This window comes from Conger conger, chromosome 2, assembly GCF_963514075.1.
Source record: "Conger conger chromosome 2, fConCon1.1, whole genome shotgun sequence".
In the NCBI taxonomy this organism is placed as follows: domain Eukaryota; kingdom Metazoa; phylum Chordata; class Actinopteri; order Anguilliformes; family Congridae; genus Conger; species Conger conger.
The window spans coordinates 43,611,511-43,633,977 of NC_083761.1; the positions used below are offsets into that span (position 1 = coordinate 43,611,511).

At 42.3% G+C, this 22,467-nt stretch overlaps 1 protein-coding gene across 1 annotated transcript; it reads left to right on the forward strand.

Moving 5' to 3' along the window:
* Nucleotides 1-556: 556 nt before the first annotated feature.
* On the forward strand, nt 557-22,433 carry grna (granulin a). The gene is made up of 19 exons (XM_061231698.1): nt 557-704; nt 1,473-1,585; nt 2,555-2,692; nt 3,248-3,385; nt 4,601-4,744; nt 4,988-5,072; nt 5,450-5,556; nt 6,417-6,567; nt 6,649-6,761; nt 7,809-7,917; nt 8,183-8,283; nt 8,577-8,721; nt 9,055-9,152; nt 13,169-13,405; nt 14,195-14,458; nt 14,853-15,116; nt 15,565-15,798; nt 18,879-19,271; nt 20,525-22,433. The coding sequence occupies exons 2-19, from the start codon at nt 1,583-1,585 to the stop codon at nt 20,663-20,665; spliced, it is 2,865 nt and encodes a 954-aa protein (XP_061087682.1). The 5' UTR covers nt 557-704; nt 1,473-1,582; the 3' UTR covers nt 20,666-22,433.
* Nucleotides 22,434-22,467: the final 34 nt, after the last annotated feature.

The following is a 22,467-nucleotide window of genomic DNA, read 5'->3' on the forward strand; positions in this document are numbered from 1 at the left end:
AGAAAACATTTAAGATGAGGTAAATTGGTTAAAACACTACCATATTTTATAACATTACTAATCAACATAAGCAAGGGAGGAGAACAGAGTTTATTGAAATTCCCTATAGGAGCATATTACATTATATTATATTAAAACAATAATTGTATTGAAAGGGATTACCATAACTGTCAAACAAATATCAAAACAAAAACAATACGTTTCTCATACCAATCTAATTTAAATGAAGACTAGCCAGATATTTCAATTACTATGTTATTCCACAAGGTGGCATTGTGTGGAGTAAAATTCTGCGTAAATACTATTTTCCAGAACATTTTAACATCTGTTTGTGGAAAGCTGATTGCTTTATTGGAAGCTTACTGGTCTCACATTTTAACAAAATTGAATTCCAAACCTTCTACTCTCTTAAAAATATTCCTCAGAATATGAAACCATATTGATAAGCTGTGTAGCATTGAACTGTATAATTCAATGGTTGCTCGCTTCACACTACAGCTCATAGATAAAAGTCATATGATGTGGGTGCAGTGTCATGTGACATGTTCATGCGCTAAGAACCCAAGATAAGCACATCTTCGCCAATAGAAAAAGTGAGTTTCGATTTGGGTGGAGTTTAATATAGGTATTATTTGTGTTGAAATTGAACTTTCTTGCTATAGGAAGTGGTTGATTCGTTGTTGGGTCTGAAATATTATACGAAGGTAAGAACCTCTCTTTTATTAAATTATTTGTTCCACGATTAACTAGTAACGTTAGCTAACGTTTTTGCTTTGTTCTGAGATTGCTAGCCTGGTTAGAGAAATGAGTAGCACGTCCATTCATCTATTAGTTAGCATGCTAAATGCACGCTTCCTTTGCCTATCGTGCTTGTAGTTAGCTCCAGTAGCCTAGTTGTACAATATTTTGTTCAGACGAGCAACACACGTAGCAGAAATCTGCTTGAATAGCTAGCTATATCTACATAACTTTGAAGACTAACATTAAGGATAACATTTAATTTGACAGTTTGGCGTATGCCAAGTGAAATGGGTTAGCTATGTCTACGGTTTAAGCAAGCTTGCTAGATGGAGCCAGTTAAATGTCATCTGCTGTGCTTCGGTAACCAGCAGTAGTTACCAGTAGCACCTAGCTAGGTTAGTGTACACTTCGAATGTCAAATTGTAATATTCACCATCTGGCTTGCTTGCTAACTACACTGTCAAATGTATATTTCCTGTATTTACATTTAGCTAACCGCTAAAATAACTGCAAAGAAAAGATTACACAGGATAGCCTTGGTTAAATGTGTGCGTAGATTTCTAAATTACTGAACTTGTGTAACTTGTGTAACTTGTATAACTTGTGAAGTTATTCAATTTGGGAGTGTGGATCACTATAACGGGTTACAAGTCTCATTTGATGTTCTATGTTTGATGTTGTTAGGGGAAAGTAGTTAAACTCGAGAGGTGTTTTCTTTCTTTCTTACACAGTTTACAAGTGCAAGTAAGAAGAGCATGTGCAGTAAGACAGGTCGTCTTGCTGGAAAGAAGGGACGATATATTCGACTTTTCTTATTGTAAATTCCTGCTTTTCGTCTGAAATGGTATGAATGTCCATTTTAAACAATCAGTATTTAATTTGCTGCATAGCAATGCAGGCTTTACATTATTTTGCTGAAGTCTTTGGGTATGGTGAAAGTAAGAACTTGCATAATTTTCTTTTCTGTTGTATTTATATATTTATATATATTTCATAATTTTCTTTTTTTTTCTAACCTACATGATCTTATTTATGAGTGGAAATGAACTCTAACCAAATGTTTCCACTCATATCTTAGTGTATAGTGGGCTATTCATGCGTTATCAAATTTGCAGTTTCTGTGTAATTCATTCTTAACCAAATGTACTAGTAATGAAGAGTTTGCATAAGAAATTCTGGCTGTGGTCTGACCTAAAAACAAAATGCTTTGTCTTCTCAATAGGAAGAATAAAAGGCATATATAATATCTTCTGTGCCTACATTGAACCATTTTGTTTGCACTTAGGCCAGAAATGGCATCGCACCTAATAATGAAGGGATTAGCAGTGCATGTAATTTCTAGCACTTGTAGTGCTTATAGATATTAGCTGTGGCTGTAAAGTTAGTTAAACATTCATGCTTTAGTGCACATACGTCTGCCTGACAGGAGTGAACTGCTATGAAGAAGTTCTTTGGTCCTAGTAGGATGTCTACCTGTGGATGCTAGCCTGTATTTGTGATCAAGGAATGTGCTGCTCTAATCAATTGTGTATATACTCTAAATTTTCTAATGAAAATTTCTGAGCAGATTAGGCAAGTGCAGTTCATTGTACCTCTGTCATTCCTCATCAGACCACTTGGAGAAATATGTTGCCTTTTTAAAAGCCTACACACTTGGTCAGCTTTTGTAATGAATAGAATTTGTATTTCATATTTCACTATTTTCATTGTTCACTGCACGTGTAGGTCGATCAGTTAGATGAGATGGTTTTCCCCTCCCTCTTCTCCCTGTTTGTCTTAATTTCCCCTGACCTTTCCTCACTTTCTTTTTCAGATGCTGAAAGCAGGAGTGTTGTGCACTTTGCTAGCGCTGACCTCTGCGCTAACATGTCCTGACGCTAGTGTGTGTAAGGATGGCAGCACTTGCTGCCAGACTCCTTCAAACAAATATGGCTGCTGCCCGCTTCCAAACGTGAGTTGAGTCACTCAACACTGCGCATCACCAATAGACTGCATGGAATAATGAAGTACAAACTCATAGTTTGTATCTCCGGCCTCTGAAGTTATATAGGATGTAACCCCGGTTCTGTGCGCAAGTATTTGCTCAAATGAATCGGGTGAATGCCATTCTGTATCCCACTGCAATTGGATATTCTTTAATTTGCCTTCTCCTATGGATCATTTTTTGGTGGACGACGTTTTATAAGAACCTTGATAATATTGCAAGCCAAGTCAGATTAAACCCATTATGGATCTGATGTATAACTAATTCATAATTTAACAAAACCCCTATGTGAACCTGACCTGGGTCAAATACGTAATTGATTTGGATTCAAATACTTTTTTGTGTTTGATTGATCTTGCCTAGTGCAACTGAGCCAACCAAGAGGACCAGAATGCGACATTTACATTTTGAGAGCATTTCATCTGTTCCAATACACCAGACAAGCTCAGTAAAGCATAGAAAATTATTTAAATCCAAAAAAATTACATGTTTGACCCAGGTCTAATGTGAACACTTTCACAGGCTGTGTGCTGTGAAGACCACTTGCACTGCTGCTATGAAAGCACGATCTGTGATACAGAGCATGCCAAGTGCCTCAATGAAACCCACAGCCTGCAGTGGCTGGAAAGGGTCCCTGCTGAACTTCTCAACTTGCCACAGGTATCAAACTGTTGATGGTGTTTGGTCAGCTTTGCCCGACACTTTGTCGCCTATGGTTGGGTTTGATTCCATTTTAACACATTCCCTTTCCTTGCTGTCTTCCCTTGAGAGAGGAATTTCCCATCGAAATTTGTGACGTGTGAATAGCAAACTTAACAGGTGCTCTGCATGGGAGGATAGGCGATGTACAAACCAAAACATAACCAAACCGCCTTCGCAAGTTCTACAGGAAGTAACCTTGGCACTGTGCGCAAGTAACCTTGGCACTGCATTAATAGTTCATAATAACCACCCTAACTTATATTTATTGCTAATAAGACACACCCACACCTTATAAAACAGTAGTGAGGATTTCTTGAACTTCGATTAGAAACACACAAAAAATTAAAATAAAGTAGCCTAAAGTCTGACAATGTTAAATTCTCACTTTTTAATCCTTCCTCCCATTCCTCAGCAGCGCTCATTAATTATTCCCAAACCTCTCAAAACTCCTTATTGCCTCAAAAGTGCACTAATTTGCTCCTCTTTTCTTTATGCATGGAACATTGCATTACTGGATTTCCCTTCTTGCTGATAAGGAACTATAATTGCTCCCATAATTCAGAAGCGAACCCCACTTTCCTGGCATTTTGTGGATTCCCCACTTGAACAAGGGGAGGGAATGTCAGGAATAAAGCATACAGTTTGGAATCGAACCCAGCCGAGAACTTAGGCTAAAGCTGTGATCAGTTGGCCACAGAGAATCTCAAGATGTGTGTATGAAATTTTTTTGCAAGCATTGCCTCGTGTTCTCTAGTTCGCTTCCTGGAATATGACTCAAAAGTTATGTGTCGCTACCACATTTTTGTGCAATCAAGATTTCATTCCAGCTGTGAAACCCACCTGGGTGCATTTTAAATCATTTAATCACACAGACCATGTGCTTAGCTCGTACTGTTATCAATTAAATATTATCATAGATTTTTCAGTTCCATTGAAACCAACTAAAGTGTCAAGATAATTTTCTGCTTTTTCCAAAGTACATAAAACGGTATATTATAATTATGGTGGTGTCCGTCCCATTCAGTTCAGCTAATTGAGGAAATAAATCAAAATGAATTCATTGAATTTGAAGTAATTTCCTGGATTGACAGAACTGGAATGGAATTGGCCCAAACCCTGATTGTAACTCAGTATTTGGTTGGTAAGCAATGTGCTGTTCTCCTGTAATGGCAGACGGTGCGGTCGTTCTCCATGATCCACGCTGTCCCTGTGAATTTGGATTTTGATAATATCTGCCCTGACAAGACTCGCTGCCCTGGAGAATTCTCCTGTCTAAAGACGCGCAATGGAAAATACAGTTGCTGTCCTCTTCCTCAGGTAAAAGTTAAAAAGTACACTCACGGTTGAGTGGCAGGAAATCATGCCTTTGGCGAAAGCAAAGTTACAGACTCAAGAAGCCTATCTTTGAATAAGGTTTCTGTGCATTTATCAGTGAAACTCACTGTTGTGCCTCAAAGCATTGCATTGTATCCATGCACAGCTATGCACTTTAGGCTCACACAATGATGAGAAAATGGTATTGAGGTAAAATGCTGTCTGATGACATTTTTTTTCTGACAGGGTGTGTCTTGCTTTGATGGAAGGCACTGCTGTCCTAACGAATACCAGTGTAGTAAAGATGGGATCTCCTGTACCAGGAGTGCAGGTGAGCATATTTCAGTAATTGAATGAATGCAACTTGAACTTTCAATGCAAAAGTATTCTCTGCTCTAATTTGAGTGTATAAACGTCCATATTGGGTGATTTGTAGGAAGTAGTAGAAAGTTGTAGGAAGCAACCTTTATTTATTTATTATGTCATATTTTTTGGCCTTTACAGCCCTGCAATACTGGGTCTGTTTCCTGGCATTTTAGATAAGGCGTCTGTCTGATTACTGTTTAGAGCCAGGGTTAAATGTACAGGTGTGCACGCCTTTAGAAAAGTGAAGTGCAGGTTTGTGCACCCCTGTGTGAAGTGCAGGTTTGTGCTGCGCCCCTGTGTGAAGTGCAGGTTTGTGCTGACCCTCTCGCTCCATCCCTCTAGAGCGCGTGGAGGCAGTCATCTGTCCCGACCAGGTGTCCGAGTGTCCGGATGAGACCACCTGCTGCCAGCTCCCGGATGGCAGCTGGGGATGCTGTCCCCTGCCCAAGGTGCAGAGTTAGGCAGAGGGCCCTTATCTCGCCACCTTTGCTCTGAAATCATTTTCTGCCCCAAAATAACCATTTTCTGGCCTAAAAAAAGCATGTTGTGCACTCAGACATGGGTCATTCAAAACATGGCTTCAAAATACTGTATGTGTAGCGTCATGGTCTGAGGTTGGGGATGAGTGGTGTTAAATGTAAAAGAACATAGTGTTAATGTTTAATCCTTCATGTCGTGTGCTCATTTCTGGGCAACTGCAAGTGGCTAATCATTAAACCGTATTACTGGTTTTGCCAAGTTTTAAATCAGGTGTGCACAAACTGACTGGTTTGCAGTAACCATTATTTAAACACAGACCCTGTATAAAATGTACCTTTTTGGGTTGCAGTAGTCTTGAACTGCTTTTTTCTGTTTGTGCAACACAGTGCTTACTTTAGACTTTGGGCTTTAGATGTGTCTTACATTGAATCGGAACTTGAAGTATCTTGAACATAGAACAATCTGCCATAAATACATGTAAGGGTAAATATATTTGAGGTATTTTAAACTGTATACTTTAATGCCCAAGACTGATTCAGTGTTATTTAGTGCAGTTGTCACCTTACCTGTACTTTGTACCATACATAATTGTTTTGGATTCCATTACTCTTCTACTTGTCTGGTCTATTGGTACCAATGAAATACTCTCTAAAAGTGCAAACCCCACTTTCTGACCCTCTTGATTGGCTCAGTTGCACTTGGCAAGACAAATCAAAGTATTTGAATCAAAAACAATTAAATATTTGACCCGGGTCTGGAAACGATACTGTCTGTCGGTTGGTTGAAAGGTGTGAGGCTCTATAATCTGTGCTGTAATTGCCGTCTCCAGGCAGTGTGCTGTGCTGACCGAGAGCATTGCTGTCCCATGGACACCATCTGCGACCTTGAGCACTCCAAGTGCGTGCCTCCTTCTGGGAAGCCTGTGCCCATGTGGGAGAAGTTCCCTGCCAGGAGGCGTGAGGCGTGGGAGGACCGGGCAGGTAGGCCACAGTCCGGACCCCCTGGCGGGGGGTGGGGTTGGGATTAAGCAGTCAGCGACTAGTGTTTCTCTGTTCCCTCAGATGCTGTGAACACTACGGCGGTTACCTGCCCCGACGGGAAGAGCAGGTGCCCGGACCACTCCACCTGCTGCGCGCAGACCGGTGGATCGTATGGCTGCTGCCCCTTCCCAGACGTGAGTGGGCTTTGACCGCAGCTGAAAAGTGTACACCGTTTTCCAAAATTTACAGAAAGTCACTCTGTTTAATCACGTCCGGCAGTTGAGAATCCTCCCGATTTCATTTCAGCCAAATGGTACTTTCTTTCACTGTGTTCTCGAAAGCCTTTGTTAGTATAACCGTTCGAAAGCTTAAAGTCCCACATGTGTCAGCGCTTTCTTCCTAGTTTTAGTGTCTAAAATGCAGACAAAGCATTCTCAAAGAGCAGTGTCATAGGTTATTCAACTTTTAAACTGCATTTTTTAGTTCTGTTGATGTTCGCAAGTAACTGTGCCATTATATATGGAAAGAGACTTGCTGTTGACTTTTTCCAAATGTATATTTTTGGCAGGTCCTTCACCAGATATAAAGAAAAGTCCATAAAGGTCCATTATATCACGGTGAAGTGAATCTTAAAAGGTTGTCAAATCTAGAAAAGTCCCTTACCCTGACCCCCAAGCCCAATTCCCCCAATTCCGCCTCCTCTGGTCAGCTTTCTGTGTTAACATTCAGCAACGTCATCCCATAATTATGCAAGACCATATATCATGCCACGTGGGAAATTGTGGTAGGGCGTGGTAGGGCAGCCACAATCTGCACAGCTGTTGGGCACTTGCGCAAGGCCCTTAACCCTGCATTGCTCCAGGGGAGGATTGTCTCCTGCTTAGTCAAATCAACTGTACGTCGCTCTGGACAAGAGCGTCTGCAAAATGCCATTAATGTAATGTAAAAATCGTTTTACAAACAGATTACAAAAAATAGCAGTTAGACCCTAATATATGCATACTTCTACCAAAATCGCAAATGTACTACTTTGCTCAGTAAGAAACACAAACCGAAAGCTCCAGGATGATATGAAATGCTCAAAAACACGATAAATATGCATGTGGGCCGTTAAGCGGCTGAATGAACTGGTGGAGCAGCAGGGTTCTGGGTTTGAGGGGAGCGTGTTGCAGCACTGTCTGGCCTCTGGAGCGTAAAAAAGTGCGCCGCGTAGTAACGTGACCGTTGCTGTTCGCACACAGGCTCTGTGCTGCTCTGACCGGCTGCACTGCTGCCCGGCCGGCACCAGGTGCGACCTGGAGCACGGCACATGCCGACAGGAAGAGCGTCCGCCTGCCCCGCCCCGCGATGGTGAGGTTTCACGTCCACGCCGAGTTCCTCTGAAAGAATCGCAGAAACTACCCTGCACATCCCGAGTCTCGGTCCGGTGGCAAACTGAGCAACCAGACCGGACTGAAACTAAAGAGTCCGCACGCTGTATAAGCTTCCGTATAACGTTAATGAATTCATACCACAAAGTAACGTTTCGAGCCTCATGGCTCTTCACCTGACAGTTTCTCTGAACGCCCTGCATGTCCGGGTGCCTGGTTTGATTTCACTGTTTTGTTTTTTTAAGGGTATTCAGTAGAATGTCTGGACCATGTGACCACATGCCCCGATGAAACAACCTGCTGTATGCTGAACAACGGGAGCTACGGCTGCTGCCCAATGCTTCAAGTGAGTGAAGCTTTCATGGCCTTTTTTACATGTCTTTGAAAGCCAATATTGTTCAGATGCATAATTTTTTCTTCCTTTTCTTGTAACAGTGATGCGGATATGTCCTTTGATGCAGTAGAGATTGGCTAAGATCAAATTTAGACGTGCGTAGCCTTTAATGAACTATATCTCGAGATTTTGGGCTAACACTTGGGTTTTTTTTAAGAATACGCAGTACATGAATTTGTGGAAGTCTGCGTTAATGACTGGTGATTGGGCAGTGGGACAGAGTGACAGTCGTAGCTCCTCCCCAGGCGGTTTGCTGTGTGGACCATCTCCATTGCTGCCCGGAGGACACCACGTGTGACCTGGTCCATAGCATGTGTGTTGGGGCTAGTGGGAACATCACCTGGGCTACGAAGATACCTGGCGTGCCGCTCCCTCCTGTAGAGAGCACAGGTTACAAGCTTTTCTTATGATCGTATTCAGTCTGGCCCTGGATATTGACCCCATGGAATTAACTGCATGGAATTTGACTTTGCAAGCAGGCAACAGGTCCAAGCCTGAATGGATAACCTGTATTGTTTCAGTAAATATCTGCCTCTACAAATTAATATGCTATCTTGCCCTGGATAAAGGTGTATCTTGTCATGCAAATAGAAATGGCGTATATTATAGACAGTGCAGCATGAAAGGTTTGTTTGATAGCCGTGAATGAAAGCGCAAACTTGTGGCCTTTGCTTAAGCTCATGTGGGTATAACCAAAGCATCTGATTACGCTGTATCTTCCAGGCACCGATGTTCGGTGCGATGAATCCGTGTCCTGTCCTGATGGCTGCACCTGCTGTAAAATTGCATCAGGACAATGGGCATGCTGTCCCCTGCCTAAGGTACATGTCATTTCCTGATTTGCAGTAGCTGCTATCGTTTCCAGAACAACACTCACCGCCCTGTCCTGCAAGCGCTGTCATTTTAACATATCTCATCACAAAAGAAATCTTTCTTTTTATGTCTTATGATGCATTACATTACTGGCTGACGCCCTTTTCCACAATGCCCTACATTGAGCAGACAAGTGCATAAATCAGTGTTATGGAACAGTAACTCTAGAAATGTTACACTAGAAATGATACACCGATTAGCCAAAACATTATGACCGTAAACATTATGCGAGGTGGAGCCGCATTGGATCAGACTTTTGTTCAAGCACATCCCACCGACGCTCGATCGGATTGTGATCTGGAGAACACCTTGAACTTTTTGTCATGTTCTTCAAACCATTCCTGAACAATTTATGCTGTGTGGCAGGGCACATTGTCCTGCTGAAAGAGGCCACTGCTATCGGGGAACACCGTTGCCATGAAGGGGTGTACCTGGTCCGCAGTGATGCTTAGGATGGTGGCACATGTCATTGACGTCCACATCAGTGGAGGCTCCTCCATAGAGGTGGAGGAGGCCTGGCCTCCCCAATAATTTGAGAGAAGAGAGAGATTTAAAAAAAACAATAAATATATTTATTTTATTTATTTATTTTATCAAAAAACATATTTTTTTATTTTTTATATTCATATTATTTTAGTTTTGTTCATAAATCTAAATTTTCCCATGGCTAAAACCCAATATTGCAATTGTAAAGCAACAGGCCAGATTTCCCTATCAGTTTGTATTAAGGGAGGCCAGGCCTCCCCTAGGAAATTCGCTTTTCATAGAAGTCAATGTAATGCATTTTTTTTCATGCCAATATGTGATTGGCCAGATCACTGAAAATGGGTGGGCAACGGAGGCCTGGCCTCACCATGCATTGTGTCCAGGGCTGAAAGATTGACATTTTGTTCGTCCAATCACATGCTACTGGTTCATTTGGAATCAACTATCCTTTCCTTTCCTATTCAACACAGAAGCCATTTTGAGAATTCGCTAGTCACTTCAGTCAAACAAACACTCGCCATAGTGGCTACGAGTGTCCTATCAACTTGTGCTTTTCAGGAAATTTAGAGAACACCCCTGGCTATCATCCCTGGCTCCATATAGCTCATTTGGCCAAACACTTTTGCTTAAAACTACCTCGGAAGTCGGCGAGATTCTAGCGCAATTTGAGATCTTGAGCTGGAGATATGCAGATTCCAGATACTAGGGAGTGAGAATGACATTCAATAGGTCATGTTAGACACCATTTGGGATTTATTGAACAGTTTTATTTTTAATGTAGTCCATTTCGTTTTATTACAAGTCAATTTAATAATCTTCCATATCAAATTACCGAATTGTTGCTCTGTGAGGAAATTCACTCTAAATACGAATAGAGTGCTGCCCTCTAGTGGATAACGTTAACGTTAGATAAAGCCAACTGGAACCATATTTTTACATATTTTATATTAAATATATTGAATAAAACTACATATGATAAAGAAAGTGTTATCTTATCTTTTTTATATGCTAAACTTGATTAAATTGGTGATTACATGTTGAAGCTGTAGAAGAATGAAAAATGTAAGCTAAACAAAATTGTTTTTAACTACATAATTAAAATTCCTGCCTTTTACACATGTTCACTTGGCATTTATATTACATCCAAATGTCATTTCTCAGCTTAATTATCAGGCAGGCTCATAGACTTACAGCAATGTCATTTCTTCAGGAAGGCACAAGGCTAAGCTCTGCACAATGAATTTCATCAGCCAGAACTTTCTGACTGTAGCTTACACTCCAAATAGTATGCCTTTGGCCAGCACAAAGACAGATAAGAGAACAGGGAACATTCCATCGCGAGTGAAGTGAGCAAGCGGAAAAAAATGGCCTCCTCAATTCTGGAAGTCACCAGCCTCCACTGGTCCACATGAATGCCCAGACCCCGGGTTTTCCAGAGTCGTCAATATGACGTAAAAGAAAACAGGACTCATTGGACCAGGCAGCCTTCTTCCATTGCTCCAAGGTCCAGTTGAGCTTACCTAATGAGACTATGAATCGTGACCTGCCCTGCCCCATCATTTTCCCTGTATGTAACGTGATTCAAAAGCTCACGTGCCCATTGTATGTGCTCGCAGCAGTGGACAGGGGTGGCACCATTCACGGCAGGGTGTGAGGCAGTGTGTGTTGTGACACATTACCCCCATAACCACCATCAAAAATTTCAGCAACTTGTGCCACAGTAGCCCTATTGTCATTTCATACCAGATTGCATAGCCTTTGTTGCCCTTGCGCATCGATGAGCCGTAGGTGCCCAACACCCTTTCGCTGTCGGAAGGTACTCACCACTGCTGACCAGGAGCACCCCACAAGCTTTACTGTTTCAGAGATACTTCGAACCAGTTGTCTGGCCATAACTATTTGGCCCTTGTCAAAGTAACTCAGGTCTTTACCCATGCCTATTTCTCCCACATCCAACACGCAGACCACGAAAACCAACTGTTTGCTTACCGTGCAATATATCCCCAACCTTGGCATGCGTCGTTGTTATGAGACAATCAGTCTGTGAGTGGTCATAATGTTTTGGCTCATCAGTGTATGTATTCTGTTAGTGAGTTGCAGGTATTTACTTGATTTAAAGTAGCTTTAATGTCTCATATTTTGTTTTCGAGGAAGTGCAAAGAGAAAATTCCAAGCAGCTTCTGTTGCCGTGGCAATCAAGTTCCTCTGCTTGCCCTCCTGCTTCTTCCATCTCCTCAGGGCCCGGGGTTTTATTTTAATTTTATTTTAATTTTTTTATATGACTAGGAAGTCACATTGAGATTAAAACCTCCTTTACAAGTGAGACCTTCCCAAGACGGGGCTAAGACAGTATAAAAAAGTATATAAAAACAACAATAAAACAACCAACATGATAGGATACATAAACTAAAACAGTGTTAAGTAATTGAGGGTTTAAAACAAGTCTTTTAAAATATAGTAATGAGATGTGCTTGTTTTTTGTGGGCTTCTGGAAAATTACTTTGCATCATACAGATGAGTGCCAAATGTTTGTGTGAAGAAATTTTTAAGTTGACCAAAAAATGAAATTAAAGTATGCTTCCACTTACCCAGAGTATGAACAATTTATATTACATCCAGAAGGTTTCGCTGAGATGACAAATTTTCTAGATTTGACAACCTTTTTAGATTCACTTTACCATGATATAATGGACCTTTTTTTATATCTGGTGAAGAACCTGCCAGAAATTTACATTTGAAAAAGTCAACAGCAATGTCTCTTTCCATATATAATGGCACAGTTACTTGCGAACATCAACAGAACTGAAAAATGCAGTTTAATCTTGCACAGCGGTTTTCTGGGGCACAGTGTAAATTTGCCATTTGCTGCGGTTTGCTTGCATATTGACAGTGTGCATGTTAGCCAGCTGTGAACTTTAGTTAGCAAAAAAACCAAGACAATATAGGAACTCGTTTAGCTCGCAATGTCGGACTATGAAGAAGACATGGACGCTTTGCCTCAGAATACTGGTGTGCTTCAGCAGATAAACTTCTGCTCACAGAAGAAATGGTTCTGGATTAAAATGTGCATTTGTGTGCTCTGTTGATGTTTCAGAGTAACCTGTGGCATTATATTTGGAAAGGGACGTTGCGGTTGACTTTTTCGAATGTACATTGTTGGCAGATTCATTACCAAAAATAAAGAGGTCCATAGAGGTCCATTATATCACAGCGTACTGCACTAAAAAAAGCTTAATTCTGAAAAATTCATCCGATCTCAGCAAAACTATGTGGATGGATAGATGGCACTCTGGGTAAGTGGAAACATACTTTCATTTCATTTTTGGGTGAACTGCTCCTTTAAATCACTGAATAAAAGGAAGTGTATGAATCTTTAAATCATATCTTTAAAAAAAAGAAATGACTAGAAGAAAATGAAATGCGTCCCATTAGAGCCATTAAGCAGAGTGACAGCATTCGATTGGGTGGTCCTCCCCAGGCCGTCTGCTGTGAGGACCATGAGCACTGCTGCCCCCAGGGAACGGTCTGTAACCTGGCTGCCGAAACCTGCGATGACCCCTTGGGCTCCACCGCCTGGCTGGAGAAAGTTCCCGCCTTCAGCTGGACCTCGGGCCAAACTATGAAGCAGGAATGTGACCCCACCACCACCTGCGCTGGCAAGGCCACTTGCTGCAAGGACGCCTCTGGAAAGTGGGCGTGCTGTCCGCTGCCTAAGGTGGAAAACGTCAGGGAGAGGATGGGAGGATGGGTGGAGGGGCATTGTCATGTGATGTCTGTCATGTCTTTGAGGGAAATTGCTGCTGTTTGTTTGGTTGTTTGCTTTTTTTAGTTTTTATTCTCTGATATGTGGCTTTGTAGAAGTTGTTAATCTGTTTTGATGGCCGCTGAGATAATCAGTTTCAGTCATTTCATGTTTCTTTAACTTTTGAATGGAATTACAATTTGTGATTTGTCTTGGAAGTGATCATTCACACGAGCAAATCTGACCGTTTAACCATTTGAAGAGTATGTTTTTTGGAATTTATTTCACTTATCAGTGGTGGTCAGCATCAGCATTGGAATGTTCAGCTTGTGGTCAGGAGGGAAGGAAGGAAAGAGCTGGGTGTCATTGGCATAAGATTGGTAAGAAAAGCCACGGGAAGAGTTAACAGAACCAAGAGACATGGAGAAGAGGAGGCTATCCAGAAACCAGTTGGGGGCCGAGGGTCAGAGACTGGGCTCCTCCAAGTCACCTGGTAGTGCAGATCCTGTAACACCCATCCCAGTCAACGAGCAGAATCTCATGGTTGACTGTCCGACAGGTTGAGGAAGCTGAGGACTGAGGAGAGGGATTTGGCACTAGCAGAGTGTGTGGTCTCTGCAATGACTAAACCACTTGACCATGTCTGCATGCTTTTATGCATCGTGTTGCTGCCATATAACGCCACAGTTACTTGCGTGTCTGGTTAGATATTTGCATTGCCTAATATAGTGGTGACTGAGTGTACGTGTTCCCTCCTCTCAGGCCGTGTGCTGCGAGGACCACATTCACTGTTGCCCCGAGAACACTGTCTGTAACCTGGCAGCCCAAACGTGCGACGACCCATCGGGCTCCACACCCTGGCTGGAGAAGGTCCCTGCCGTCTCTGAGATGCCCGACGGACGGACAGACGCCCAGTCGCCTGCGGAGGTGAAGAACATCACGTGTGACCCCAGCTACGCCTGCCCAATCGGGAGCACCTGCTGCAAGACAGAAGAAGGAATATGGGCCTGCTGCCCCCTGCCGAAGGTAAAGGCAGGCCTAGGGATGCCGGAATATTCTAGAACAGTGGATCTCATTCCTGGTCCTGGAGAGCTGCCGGGGGTGCTGCCTTTTGTTGTTACTCGGTACAAGTGTCTAATTCTGCACTTTAAATGGATCAATTAACTCGCCTCACCTGGTTTCTTGTATCTGAATTGGTTGCAGAAGGCAGAAACAAAAACCAACATACCCTCTGCAGCTCTCCAGGACCAGGAGTGAGACCCAATGTTATAGAGCCAGGTCTTATCAGACTTCACAGATAATAGCGTCTTTGAGCAGTTCCTAGCAGACATGATCTATTCAGATATGATTGAAGTGACCCGTAGCCACGTGCCCTGAGAAATCATCCCCGTTTTCTTTTTGTGAAATGCTTCCCCTGCAGGCTGTGTGCTGCGACGACCACGAGCACTGCTGCCCCGGGGGATACAAGTGTGACGTCGTCCAGCAGACGTGTGTCAGGCCGGGCGGGGCCAGCCTCCCCTGGGCCAGCAAGCAGCCGGCCCTGATGGCAGAGCAGACCCAAGGCCCGGCTCCATCCTCTCCACCACACAGCCAGCAGTGCGATTCCCAGACTACCTGCCCAAGGGACACCACTTGCTGCTACATGGACAAGATGAGGAAGTGGGGCTGTTGCCCTTTGCCAAATGTAAAGACCAAAGATTGCGACCGTTCGGCACCACAATAACGTGCATTATTAATAATAACTATGATGATAACAATGTGAGCAATAGCGTTCTGTAAATAGTCTCTTGGCTATGTTATCTGCCATTTTGCACATGACGCCCGATGAATTCTGTTGGATTTTCATTGGCTGTCACAGCATTTTATCGTCAGTGTTTCATGTAGCTGGAAAAAATCTGAAAGTGATACCAGCAATATCATTTGTTATTGTCTTTTTTTTTTTGTGGTGTGGACTCCACTTGAGTTCAAAAGAACATATTTATAGTTGTAGTCATAGCTATCGTTCTTGGTGTGGATGGGCCTTTAACGAGGCCTTTAGCCTCCTGCTGCTCTCGGTTTGCCCTCCCTGTCCCTGGCCACGTTCGTTGGCGTGTGCGTGAATACGGCGCATTTTTTCTGCGTTTGCTTTTCAGGCAGTTTGCTGCGCTGACGGAGACCACTGCTGTCCCGAGGGTTACGAGTGCCACGTGGCCCGTACGTCTTGCCAACGAGGGAGCGTCGTGATTCCCTGGTACCGAAAGGAGGAGGCCCTTGGTGGCCCCGCCGCACCCACGGACGTGAAGTGCGATGCTGAGAAGAGCTGTGCTGCAGGCACCACGTGCTGCCTGCTTCCCTCAGGGGACTGGGGCTGCTGTCCACTGGTCAAGGTACGTAGCACATGGTGGACTCATCCATCCGCTCACAGCGAGCACTTCAAGCGCACTCTGAGCAAATAGGTTGCCGATTCGATCCCCCGTCCTGGGTGTGTCGAAGTGTCTTGTGTAAGATGCCTGACCCACAATAGCTCCTGACGAGCTGGTTGGTGCCTTGCATGGCAGCCTATCACCGTGTGTGTGTGTGTGTGTGTGGGTGTGTGTGTGTGTGTGTGTGTAGGTGTAGGTGTGTGTGAATGAGAGCCATTAATTGTAAAGCACTTTGGATAAAAAGGCTATATTAAAAAGTCAATTCAGGATATAGTCAAATATGTCTGGCCATTTCACTACGTAAAGTATTATATGGAGCAGATATGAATGGGACGATACAGCCAGCTCATGATAAGACGGTGACCACAAACTGAGGCCACAGTTGACACCGGTTGTGGTACTGTGATGAGTAATCTCTCTTCTGTGAGAACTCTGCCACGTTCATTATGTAGAAGCAAATTATTATTGAACAATGATATGCTGAATTCAATATTCAAGCCACTCTTTGTAACAATTTATGCCTGCACTTCTGTAACAATACTTTGGTACGTTCTAAACAGGGTAATGTACTTCAGCTCCGGTCAGAATGACTGACTAACAACATGAAAAGTAATGAACAAGTAATGCATCTTAAAAATAACTATTACAGACTAGTTATACCTATTGTGGATTCATCAGTGATGTCATGATAATTTTTATGTATTTCTACATGACTCAAAGGGACATCATTTAGCCAAATAGCTACAATATCTGAACAGCTTTCATACCAAATAGGCTAATAAGAGTCAAAATATAAATACAGGATTTTATGAAAGATTAAAGCACTTGACCATATACAGTGCAGTCTGTAATTATTTCCATAATTATTCTCCTGTTTTGGCTCTACCTCAGCCCACTGGATTTATGAAATAATGAATAATAAATTAAATAATGAATATGAGGTTAAAGTGAAGTCTGCCTGGTTTCATTTGAGGGTATCTACATCTATAGGAATTACGCCCCTGTATATACATACGCCCTCATTTCAGGGCACCATAATATTTGGGACAAATGGCTTCACAGGTGTTTGATTAATTAGTCAGGTGTGTTCAATCATTTCCTTAGTGCAGGTGGAGAGCTTTCAGTATCTAGTCTAGATTCTAGCCCTTTGATTGCCTTTGGAGTCTGTTATTGGTGTTTGTCAACCTGGGGACAAGAGTTGTGCCATTTATAAGGCTGAGGAATAAGAAAAAACAGTCCAAGGCCAAACAATAGGCTTTCAGTACCAAAACAAACTGTTTGGAACGTAATTAATTACAAAGAGAGCACTGGTGTAGGTTTGGGATCATTGTCTTGCTGTGGGATAAAGCACCGTTATTGTTATTGAACATAGGCAAAAAGGTTGCTTTGGTGCACTACAGAATTCATTCTGCTTCTGCCATCAGCAGGTAAATGATCAATGAAGATAAATGAGCCAGCATCTGTGGCAGCCTACATGCTCAAACCAGGACACCCCCACCACCATGTTTCACAGATGAGGGGGTGCTTTGAATCTTGAGCAGTTCCTTTTGCCCTCCACAATTTGCACTTATCACTCTAATACAAGTCAATCTTGGTCTCATCTGTCTTCAAGACCTTTTTCCATAACTCTGCAGATTCTTTTAGGTACTTCTTGGCAAATTGTAACCTGGCTATCCTGTTTTTGTGGCTGACTAGTGGTTTGCATCTTGCAGTGTAGCCAGTGTAGTTTTGTTTGAAGTCTTCTGCAGACAGTAGTTATTAACACATCCATGCCTTCCTGACATTGACAAATGCTGACAGACTGCACTTTACCTGCACTGTAACCACTTGTTGACAAAATTAGTGATTGATGTGATTATGTTATTGGTGACTAATTCTCAACTTTCTCAATTTTCTCTACTAAAGTCAAAACCCCTTGGGGTTTGGGATTTTGGTAGAGACACTTCATATTTGGTTTGGGACTGAAAGGGTTAAATACAGGTGGTTTGATAAAGTACAGTTGTCTAAAACCAATTGTTGCTCAATGACAATAATAACAACCTTCAGACTAATCGACTTTCAGAATAGTCCTACCCATTGGATATTAACGATTGCCTTTGAAAATGTGATATTTTAGACCTGTCAAATAATGCAACTGATAGGCATTCAGCTTCCTGAAACCTGAGAATTGGCCACAATGGATAATCAAACTGGCTGAGGGCAACAGTTATTTATATGCCACGGTTAAGCCTTCTACATTTCCAAGTGCATTCACTTCAGTTTCTATTTTCATTTTCAAATTCAACCAGCCCCCCATCATATGAGACTGGAAAGGTGCATTTTCAATGTTCATATTTTATTTTTTATTTTTCCTGCCATAAGAAGAAAAAGCTTAAATAGCCAGTGGTGGGATCATTCAATGATCGTTATCCGATCATGTGTACACAACATTTTCAAACGAATGCGTGTGTTTAAACACTTCATTGTGTGCTACAGCAAACCGCAAAAATAGACCAGTAGCATAAAACAACGCATCAGTCAGATTCTGCTGCATCAGACAATGTACTGCACCTGCATCTGGTGTAAATGCACAAAATCTACTACCTTTCAAATTACAGTGTTTTGGGTATTGCGAATGTGCTACACGGTGCTGCATGCAGTGTAAAATGCGGGTAAGTGGGCAAGTAACATCAGTCGATTTCAGTGGGTGCATGACCAAGAATTGAATAAAAGTACAGCTGGAAGAAAACGGTGTGTTACCTTCTCAAGTCTTTCAGAACCACGGCCCATTTCAAGTGTAGGATCATGGTCCTCATTGCAATACGTTACAAAGAGAAATTGTATATGTAATTATAAAAAGTATTTAATTGTAATTATCTTGTCACTTGCAGTATATTATTATTATATATATATATATTTTTTTTTTTGCAGAGAAAAGGGTGATAAGGTGAATCATTTTTACCGATTGAAAATTAATTCTGAACATTATGCTGTCACTTTTGCACACAGAGCTGGATAAGGGCGAGTCCTTCCGTTCACTGTCCCGTGTTCTGCTCTCCTTTCAGGCCGTCTGCTGCTCAGACCACTTGCACTGCTGTCCCCAGGGATACACCTGCAACATGACGTCAGGAACCTGCGAAAGGAAGGGGGGGAGGGTATTTCAGAGCGTATCCCTGTTCCAGGTGTATTCAATGGAGCAGGAGCCTACCCCGGAGCCTGCCCTAGAGACTACCCCAGGGCCGACTACAGAGACTACCCCAAGGCTTACCCTGAAGCCTACACCGGAGCCTACAACCGAGCCGACCCCAGGGCCTACAACTGAGCCGACCCCAGGGCCTACAACTGAGCCGACCCCAGAGGGGGATGAAGTAGAATGCGATGGAAAGTATCGCTGTCCAAAAACCGAGACATGCTGTAGGACTTCTGCCACCACCTGGGCTTGCTGCCCCTCAGTCAAGGTACAATAAATTGACCTCCCCTGACTTATTTCTCCCAGGTCTGGTTCAGCCCTTTTCCCCCAGTTTCACTGTAGAGCTGTGAACCAGGCTGGCCTGTTGGTATTTGTATGTTCATTTTCTTTGTCGGGCTAAATAAGAAATGCCTCAGGCTGATGATCGACTTGTGAACAAGCTGTGAGTCCGCAAGCTGCCTAACGGCTTATGCGAGATGTGCAAAGGAGCACGCTACCGTCACTTGATGTGTAAGATGAGTCCAGCATGGTGAAGTTCTGAAGCATTGGCAGTATTCCAGGAAGCATGACTTGCTCCTCGGGCATGTGCTGAAACTCCAGTTGTGGGCAATGCAGAGGAAAGGTGGTTGTGGTGTATCAGCTTGACCAGAATTGTCCGTCTGGCTTTGCAGAGAAAATCGTTGCCTTTCATAATGATTGGCAAAGCAGGGTCAAAGGTGAATGGATAGGGACATGGCACTGGCACAAAAAAATTATCGATAGATGAGGGCCAGTATACCTGACCATCTCGCAAGTACATAGGATGGATTTCATAAGTTCATAAGTCACTGAGAACTCCAATGCAGATTTTGTAGTTTTCTCTGTGGGTGAATATTTCCTTAGCTACTTAACTGAATTATTCTTCCAAACTAAGCTTCTTCCATCTATTCATCCATTATGCATACCTGCTTAATATTCAGGGTATAATGGTCAGGGTCATGGAGGGGGCGCAAGGCAGGATAACAGCCTGGACAGGTCACCAGTCTATCACAGGACACTATTCACTCACACACTCATACCTAGAAACTATTTGGACCAGGGCTCACCAACCCTGTTCCTGGAGGTCTACCGTCCTGTAGGTTTTCACTCCAACCATAACCACAGCACACCTCATTCAACAGCTAGAGAACTCATCTGCTACTTGGAAGAATCAGGTGGGCCAAATTAGGGTTGAAGTGAAAACTTACAGGATGGTAGATCTCCAGGAACAGGGTTGGTGAGCCCTGATTTAGACTCTCCAATTAACCTAACCTGTATGTGTCAGACTGTGGGAGGAAGTCTGAGTTCCTGGAGGAAACCCATGCAGACACGGGGAGAAAGTGCATCAAAGCTCCTTGTTATATACTGTAAAAAAGTGAGCATTTAATGGTCTGCATTTGCCTTTACAATTTATATACTTGTATTCGTATCCCACTCTTAATAGGACTGATAGACATTTTGATGCTCTTGTACATTTATCAACTTCTCTTTCCCTCTCTCCAGGCCGTGTGCTGTAGGGATATGAAGCACTGCTGCCCTGCCGGCTACGCCTGCAACGCAGTGGACGGGTCCTGCATGAAACAGTCGAATTTCAACTGGGACGAATTTATCAGATCTAGAAAAAGATCTTTCATTTCTGTGTGACACTGAGTGAATCCAATTGCACTGATCTACACTACACGCGCATTCACAAACCTGCAGCACACCGTTGTTTTAAACTTGGGGATGAGGGACAAAGTGTAACGCTTTTCTTTCCACTTTTACTCATGGAATTAATTTTTTGGGATATGCTCAATCATTGAAAAAGATGAAAATGGGTATTTGTTGCAAGGGGAAGGTGACCAGTGTTGTATTATATTTGAAGAGTGAGGTTCTTGATGTTGGTTGAAAGGGGCCCTGTGGCTGAAATCTACACAATGCAGTTTGAAGCAGACATTTTTATTATAATGCTGACGGTTCTGTTGAAATACTGACATTTTTTCTGCCCGTTGCATTCTAATAAGTGTCTGCTGAGACATTAAAAAAGTGTTTGTACCACTGTCAACCAAGTAATTTTTAAAAATCTAAAACGATTTTCTCTGTCTCTGTCACCTTATTCTATGCAAGTGGAAGCTCTCCTGTAAAGAAACATGAATGCACAGTAGCCAATCACTGGTGACTGCTGATAACCAAGCAAGTGTCTGTCCAATCAATCTCTTCTCATGTTAACGCTACTAGGTTTTAGAAGACAGTTTTGTGAAACTTGCAAAAATGATACTGACGACTGAAATATTGCGTGAATCAAACTGCTAAATCACAGGCCTTCTGTCACAATTGGTGCATGAGAATGGTATTCTTTGGTATTCTGTTTTTAACACCTTTACATGTAAAGAGAGAATGAATGTCAACAAGTCTCAGCATTATTTCATTCTTGTTCCCTCTTAACCAGGAACTGGGATGCACTGGAGCTGCTGCCATGTCGGGCTATGGTAGTTTTGACATTGGTTTCAGTCTAGACCCTCCAGTCAGTTGTGTTGCATGCTAACCATTGCGAAGGTTGGACAGTGTGTAAATGATGCTAATATCATTAAGTATACCGTACGATGCATTTACAACTGCAAAAAATTACCACGCACATTAAGGGGCAATTCGATCAGATGCATCTGGTCAATGGAAAATGTCTTTGGTTACACATTTAAAGTAGGATTGCTCTTACAGTGTTTTTTTTTTTTTTTTTTTTTCAAACTGTAATCATATTAATATTGAAAGTTCTGCAAAGCAATTAAATGTAATTACTTTTTTTCCTATGCATTGATCAGTCAACATAATCTGCAGTATACCATCCACAAAACCTTTGCGTGCCATTTCTCAAGATGACTTGTGGGGCCATTTTAGGTAAAAGGCTAAATTAGGCTTTACCTAAATTTAAAGTAGACTGAAGGACGTAATTGAGATATCTCCCTGTTACAGCAGTTCTTAGCATAATGGCCCAAACATCTTGTGTCTATGTTTAACAGTAACTCATACAACCTGAAGTTTAATCCCAAAAATAAAAAATAAGAGTGGACATGTAGGCCATATCTGAATAACCAGGGTATGATGTGTCACTATAGCATCCACAATTTCATAAAGGTCTGTGTTCGGTGGCATAAGATCACTGGAGAATCGAGTATAATGAGAAGTTGTTTAACATAATTCATTTTTGCAGCTTTGCAGCATAAATGTATTCTTTTCAGTTCAGCTGTGCCCCATTTCTTTTTTTCTTTTTTTCTGGTTTGAGATGATATCTTTTAATTATTTATATTAGGTTTTTTTTAATCAATAGCCAAGATGAAGGTTCTTATTTTGATAGTGTTGTATTTCTGTTTTTAAGCAGTTTTAGTTGGGTGTGCACCTTGATATAAAAATAAAAGGGAAAATTGATTTAATTGAGGCAAGGTTGTATTGTGTTGATGCTTGTACAAGCG